This window comes from Diorhabda carinulata, chromosome 4, assembly GCF_026250575.1.
Source record: "Diorhabda carinulata isolate Delta chromosome 4, icDioCari1.1, whole genome shotgun sequence".
Taxonomy (NCBI): Eukaryota; Metazoa; Arthropoda; class Insecta; order Coleoptera; family Chrysomelidae; genus Diorhabda; species Diorhabda carinulata.
Window position 1 is genome coordinate 15,502,511 of NC_079463.1, and position 7,906 is coordinate 15,510,416.

The 7,906-nt window shown below is 33.7% G+C and overlaps 1 protein-coding gene across 1 annotated transcript; it reads right to left on the bottom strand.

The window, feature by feature from the left end:
- Nucleotides 1–6,400: 6,400 nt before the first annotated feature.
- On the bottom strand, nucleotides 6,401–7,096 carry LOC130892423 (piggyBac transposable element-derived protein 2-like). Its single transcript, XM_057797845.1, has one exon. The coding sequence runs from the start codon at nucleotides 7,094–7,096 to the stop codon at nucleotides 6,401–6,403; it is 696 nt and encodes a 231-aa protein (XP_057653828.1).
- Nucleotides 7,097–7,906: the final 810 nt, after the last annotated feature.

The following is a 7,906-nucleotide window of genomic DNA, read 5'->3' on the forward strand; positions in this document are numbered from 1 at the left end:
GTCGCGAAGCCATTATACGAGGGACAATAATTAAAACATACGAGGCGTATCAAAAAAAAAATTTATCAAAATAAAATTATAATACGAGTAATTATTAATTTAGTTGGTTGTTATTATCATTATCAAAATTTGTTTTGTTTATTTTTTAAGAGAAAATTTATTAGTATATTATACAGGATACCATAAAATTATTATAATAGCATTTCTTTCCTAAATAATATATTAAAATATTTAACAAGAGAGAGAAATTATGTCATCGACATTTTTATGCATGTTCGAGAGGAAAAGTACTATTTGTACCGGGTGTCCCAATGAGAATGGCTCTCGGCCATATCTCTGGAACCGTTTATAGTACAGTTTCGAAAAAAAAAAAAAAAATTATAACAAAAGTGACCTAGAGAAAAACCTTTATAGAGTTGTTGGTCCACCGCTAGAGGGCGTAATTAAATACCAAAAATTATAAAATAAATAATTTACAAATTTTGCCTAATTAAGATGCATCTCTTCAGATCTCTTCAAATAAAAGGTGGGGGGAAGCGGGAACTTTATTATGAAAAAACGCCTGTAAGTCCAGTTCTACTTAACCTATCTATGCAAATTTATTCTTTTTGAAGACAGCTCCTTTCTACCAATGTAAGAGTTATAATTTCGAAAAAAGCTAATGAGTAACGTATACGCTAGAGGGTGCTATTTATTTATTTTTTTAAATCTAGCAATCCTTGAAAAGCGTTGAATGGAAACATGCAGTTTTAATTAAAAAATATAAAAGTAGACTAAACTAGCAACAGAATAGCGAAAACCGCATGTCGATATTTTTTTTTCGTATTACGAGATATCGTAAGAAATGTGTAAAGTTTAAGCATTTTCATTTAAACATAAATTACTCCGGGTTGACTGAACGGATTTTAACATTTTTCGACTCCTCAAAATTATCTTATCTTACTCTTGAATTCCCATGTCCAAGTTAATGAAAAATTATACTCCCTTTTTATATAAAATAGCTTAGTTACATTTCAATAAAATAAAAAAATAGGTAAATCACCCCCATTTTTTTAATGGGGGGGGGCACCTGCAGGTGACACTGGGCATTGTAGCAAAGTTAAGACTCTGAAGGACACACGCGTTTTTTTTTATAATAATATTTATTTTATTACATATCTATATGAAAAAATATAACAATTATTTATTGTGAAAGCTGTACCAACACCTTAGATGCAAACCGATATTGCATTTGGTGCACATTTTTCTAGTGCGTTGGTGACAACATTCGCATCTTCGTTGAAAGCAGTTGACTTCCGAGTGATCGTCCGCACTTTCTACGGTCCTTACCGCGGCAGGTACTCTTATCTGAACAGGATCGCCACAAGCAGAATGACGGGACGCGGGCTTGCCATATTTTTGTAGGTAAACAGTTACTACATTTCCCCGGAAATCGCAATAGGTCCAGTTGTTTACTGACTGTCTTTTGATCAGCCATGCATTTTGACAAGCTGCATCCAGGCCAAAAGCAAACAGAGGGAACCACCACTTTTTGCTGCGAAGAGCTACCCTTATGGAGTCAACGTTTTCGTCAAATCTTATCCACTTTTGTGATAGGATCCAATCCGTGGCAGTTGGATGCAATGGTGACGATGCTATTGTCATGCCGTTAATTGCCATAATTTCTTTAGAAGCTTTATGACATAGCTTACTTCTTGCCTATTTTTTCATGTTCCTTTGAGTTTGGCAAATTACAATTCTCTAACCAGTTTTCCCGAACAGTACCCGTACCCCCAACTTTCTGCTCTCGCAGATATTTGAGAAGAGGCAAACCAGTAAAAAATTATCAAAGTATAAGTTGTACGGTCCTAAATCTTTTGGTAATCTTGAATAACAGCATAATAAAATAACAGCAGTTTAAGTTTTCTTTTTTCAACAAAGCAACGAATCCTTCATTTTTGCCTCTCATGGAAGGTGCGCCATCGGTGCAGACACTGACTAAATTACTGACATTCAATTGTAATTTATTACATACTTCTTTGAAGTTTTAGAAAATATCGGCTCCGCAAGTTCTTCCAGTTAGTGTACCCAACGCAAATAGTTCTTCGTAACATTGAAAATCTTTATATAGCACGAATAAAATATAAAACTTGTGCCGAATCTGTTTTATCAGTGCTTTCATCTGAAGCAATTGAAAAATAAACATCTTCATTTTGTATAATTGTATGAAGTTGCTCTGTTACATTTTGCGCTAATTCGTGCTGTCGATCTGTTACAGTTCTTCTTGAAACAGGTAATTGTTTGTATTTGTCGACATTTCTTGGATCTAACATACTCACTGCTTCAACAATACATTCTTTAATTATTTAAATGTCACTAAATGGTTTGCCCCTTTTTCCAAGTATATGTGCTATTTTATACGTAACAGCAACTGCAGCGGAATTTTGATTTACAAAGGTACTAAAAGATGTCTGCTGATGATGCTTCTCATTTTTCAACTTTTAAAGTGCAACTTTTCGTGATTCACCTTCTAACCTTCTAAAGCGAAATATTTATGTTCTTTATGAGTCAAGTAATGTTTATTTGCATTCGCTTTTTTAAAAGTATTTAAAACTGTATTGCACAACAAACACATCATTTTATCTTTCTCAGCAGTAAAGAAAAAATCTAACTCCCATTCTACATTAAATGTTCTGTTTTCATCACCTAATTTTATTCTCTTACTATTTGACATTATGGAAAAAAAACGAGTATCGAATAATATCTTTAACAAAGTGTATACTCTCTAGAAATACAATAAAACCGTGTAACTGTTATAAGCACGCACTGTTAACTACAGTTTGCTGAAGATCGCAACAAGGAAGCCGCGAGAGAAGCCAAAGCAAGGTGTGACACTCAAATGGGAGATCTGAAACCGAGTTTTGTTTACTACTTAGACAAGGTAGTTGGCGCTGCTAGCGCTAATTTAAATTTTTTTTTGCAAAGACCATCAGCTGACTAATGAATTGCTCTGTGTAATCGATGATGCAACCAATCAATATCGATGTAAACATATCGTCTGTTAGCATGTAGCTGCTCTGTAAGACAAATTTTGTAAATAGTATTTTGTAATTTTAATTTATTTTCAAATAAATATTACATAGAACATTATTCGTTTCTTTATATATATATATATATATATATATATATATATATGTAAATTACATAAACATTGTGGAATTTTCAGTGAAGTGAAAAATTATTTATTTGGATATAAAACCAACATTTCGGCAATAGTCTGAGAAAAGCATAATTGAATTCTGGAATTCTGAAATCTTCGAATAAATAATTTTTCACTTACCTGAAAATTCTACAATTTCTTAGTTATCAATATTTTTTCTAAATAAAAAAAAGAAAAAACACACACAGATAAGCCGGCTTTTTTTCGTTTAGTTCATTCTTATTACAACTTGGGGGCGCTGAAAACTGTTTAAAAAAGTAACATTGAGTGTCCAAGTCTGAAACGGATGGTCTGTGGGCCAGAGCCTCGCTCATGCGTGCTAGGATCCGTTTCACACTAGTATTCTGACGTCATGTTACAATATGACTGTCTTTGGCGGGTTTTTTCGCGCAACTGTCATGGCTTTGATGTACAATAGTTGTTTGAAACGAACTCTACCATTTTGTACTAGGTGGCAAAGGGTCGCACAAGAACCTCGCGGAGGCCGCAGGTTCCCCACCTATGATATAGACAGTAAGAACAAGCAGGACATGTTTATCCAAGGACTCATAGATGTTCATTCTGTCAAGCAACGACGCCCAAGAAAGGACTCTCCTGGATTGGATTAAACACTGCAAGTTTTAAGTATCACTTACTGCAAGGCTGTAAGCAAATTAAATATGCCTGAAAGCGTTCACGTTTGTTATGGATATTACTACAAAGCGGGTAAGAAGAATAAGGGAAAGCAAGAAGGGAAAATTCCAGAAAACAAAAGAGGTAGATTTGTTAGTTACAGCCTTACAGCTGATGTTAAATTGAAGGTCCGTGAGCACATTGCCTCATTTCCACTAAAAGAATCGCACTACTCTGGACAAAAGATTTTTTATTTGAGCTCTGACCTTCATTTAAAAACAATGCATAAGTTGTATCTTGAAAAATATCCCGACAAGAAAGTTAGCTATTCCTTTTATCGATCTTTTTTTGCAGAGAATTTTAATTATAGATTAAGAAGGTCACAAGTTGATACATGTTGTACATGTGAACAACTGAACTTAAAAATAAAGTCACCTCATTTAAATGAAGCTGCTAAACGCACAGAAGTGGCTGACTTACTAGTTAACAAGCACAGAAGTAGAAAATTTTATTCAGCCTTAAAACATGAAGCGTCGGATGATGGTAAGAATGAAGATAACGTCTTATCTTTAGCTTTTGATTTCATGCAAAATATTTCTCTGTCTAAAGTTCCTGTTCAAGAACTTTTTTATCATTGCCAATTAACTGTAAACATCTTTGCAATCTCTAATATTAAGGCTAACACCAGTTTTCTGTATGTATACCACGAAGGTAAAGGGAGGAAAGGGTCTGACAAAGTATGCTCGTTTTTGCATGACTACTTAAAGCAGATCCCAGAGGAAATAACTGAACTGACAACTGCTCCGGTGAGGGGACACAGTTTTTTACCCCGTGACAGGGATTTTGGAATTATTTCTCGAAGACTAAGAAAACATGATAGAATTTTCAACGTGCATGAAGTAACTGAACACATTATTTTAAGTGGCAAACCAGGCAAATTCCACGTCAAGGAAGCTAAAGTGGCAGACCTTTTGGACTGCCTAATGTAGTGGAAATATTACTATAAAAAGACTGCTGTTTCTGAAGAAACTAAACACAAACCAAGGAAGGATAACATACATTTTGCAGTGAGTACTCTGTACCAATTTGTTTATGATTATCAGATGAAAGGGTACATAAAGTCATTCCCTGCGATCAACGGCCTCCTTTATCAAAGCTTTTTTATGAGCCTCCAAAGAGATTTACCTGTCTTGCCTAGTAGGTGTCCATACCCAAACGAATAAGTTCCCATAAAAGCTTCAAAAATTATAGATTTTGTCAAACTTAAGCAATATGTGCCCAATGAACACCAGCCATTCTATGAAGATCTTCTAAATTGGCCAGTAAATAATAATAACATCCAAGAAGATGAATAGAGGCCAGGGATATTTTACTTGGTAGTGTTTTTTGCTACATGACTTGAATTTGTTTTAGAAATATCTTATGTGGTAATATTATTTCATAAATTAAAAAGAAAACCTAAAAAAGAACTTTTATTTCCGAAAAACTTTTCAATTTCTTAGAAGGGCATCAGTCAAAATTTTGAAAAAAAATAGAAAATATAAATTTAAAAGATCAGTTGTCTGAAATATTGTTGATTTGATGATATGCAACATCTTGAAATTATTAGAATTATTATTTTTTTTATTTTAATTCTTTAAACATTTTTTTCAATTTTCTCAAAACTTTTCCTGACTATTTAAATGCCTATTTAACAAATCACGATTCATTTATTATTGAAACACCCACTATAAATAAAAACGTTGGTTATTGTTGGTTATTCATTACTTTTTTTTTGTTGTTGAATATTGGAAATCAAACCAGAATCCACACAAATATTTCAATATTCACCTTTTATCGAAAATATAATCTACTGTGAATGGACCTTGGAAAATGTACGACAATTTTTGGCTTCAGTCTTAAACCATCTTATTATATATAATAATATATAAAATTATTGATGTTCTAGTTTTCGAATTTTCTCATTAATGTCAGCAAGGGACCAATAATTTTATAAAACATTATTCTTCATAACGGTAGCTGGATCAACGCTACCGAAATGTTGACATAAAAAAGATTGTGTATTGATTTACCAAAAAAAAAACAGAAAGAATATACCATAAGAAAGATACAAAATATATTGGTTGTTCAGTTATGCTGAATTATTGATAATTTATCTTTTTTTTAGTTTGTCTAGTTTTTAATGAACTTGAAAAAGTTTTACAATATTTGAAAATCTGAATTCGCAATAATAAATTGAAAATGTATTGCCTATGACTACAACAGATTGCATTTGTTGCATACCACTCGGGAAGAATTTTTTCTATTTTTCCAACAATTTTCTTTTTCAAATTTAATATTATTTTATTATCTGAAATTTTCCCTATATTTTTGTCGAAGCTATTAAGTACTATCATGGTGAAATTTTCCAATAACGGCTGGGCAATCAACTTGAATTTTAGCTCGTTTTTTATCCACAAATCCAATCTTATCCACTTTTGTGATAGGATCCAATCCGTGACAGATGGATGCAATGGTGATGATGCTATTGTCATGCCACTTAGCTGCAATAATTTCCTTAGACATAGCTTACCTCTTGCCTTTTTCGTGTCATGAGTTTGGCAAATTACAATTCTCTAACCGGTTTTCCCGAACAGTACCCGTACCCCCAACTTTCTGCTCTCGCAAATATTTGAGAAGAGGCAAACCAGTGAAAAAATGATCAAAGTATAAGTTGTACGGTCCTAACTCTTCTGGTAATCTTGAATGGAGTTTTAAAATAACAGCAGCTCCTAGGCCTAAGTCGGATTGCATATTGAGGCCAGGGCCGGACGCGCCCTGATATGGCTCACAATTTACTAAATATCCATGGCGCTTAGCAGCTGACCAGAGCTTGTAACCGAACCTTATCGGTTTTCCGTGGATATGTTGTTTGGTACCGTGCCTTCCTAAGTATGGTACTATAGTTTCGTCTATGGAAATGTGTGAAGAACTTGCTTTTTTGAAATGTGCAGTGAAATTTACATTCAGTTTTGTAAAATATTCTCCAACTTTAGCAAATTTGTCGTTAGGCGGCAAGGATGTACTGTCAGAAAGATGAAGATATTGCTGAATTTCGAAAAATCTATTCCGCCTTATGCTAGATGCTACTAGGTCATTGTGCGTGTCACTTTTTACTACCCATAACATTCTCATATACTTTGGAGTCAAATATCCTGTAAGTAGCAGTATTGCAATGTACACTCTAATTTTATCACAAGTTATATTCAGAGTGTGATTTCTCTGTAAAGCGTACAAATTGCTCATATCAATTATGAATTTTATTATGTCGTCATTATAGAGCGATTCGAAACATTCTCACGGTCTCCTTCACCGCAACTAGTAAAAAAAGTGTCCTTGCTATACCATTTTTTTATAGTATTGTCTCTTTTCTTTTTTTCTTCGGTGCAGGCACGTCGATTTCTTCATCCATGCGATTTTCTCCAAAAGTGGAAGGTCTATTTTGTAGCTCTACTTGAGATCGAAGCATACGACTGGGAAGATGAAGAATATTAGCTTTGTTTTCATCTCCACTGTCTTTGTCAGTCACCACGCCATCATCAGGAGGAAATAAAATAATATTACTTGGGTCTTCCTCAGCCAACAATAATGTTGTTGGTGTTTTCAATGCACACTTATCATTTAAATAATAATTCTTATAGAATATGAGAAGCTCTTGTCCACTGTTTATGTCATCAGAAGCTTCTAAACTGACAAATTCCCCTTTTTTCCAACTTTGTATAGATTTTGCAATAAATCATATCCTGAGCTTAAAGCCGCTAGCACTTCTGGATTCGTATCGCTCAGAACACGATTACAGGGTTTTGTTGAATGTAAACATGTACTATTCAGGGTATCAAATAAATTGTTCATAGTTAGAACAAAGTTAGCCGTGTTTTTAGCTGTACTTGAAATAAGTTCACCAGAATAAACACTGTGACTCAACAATTGGGCAGCTAAATTAACCTTCATTTTTTCGAAAGAATTCGGATTGATGTGCTTATCAGTCAGTTTCAATAAGGCCTTTCCTATTTTGCTTCTTTTATCAAGATCATAAACTTTTCGAATGTCAGAAAA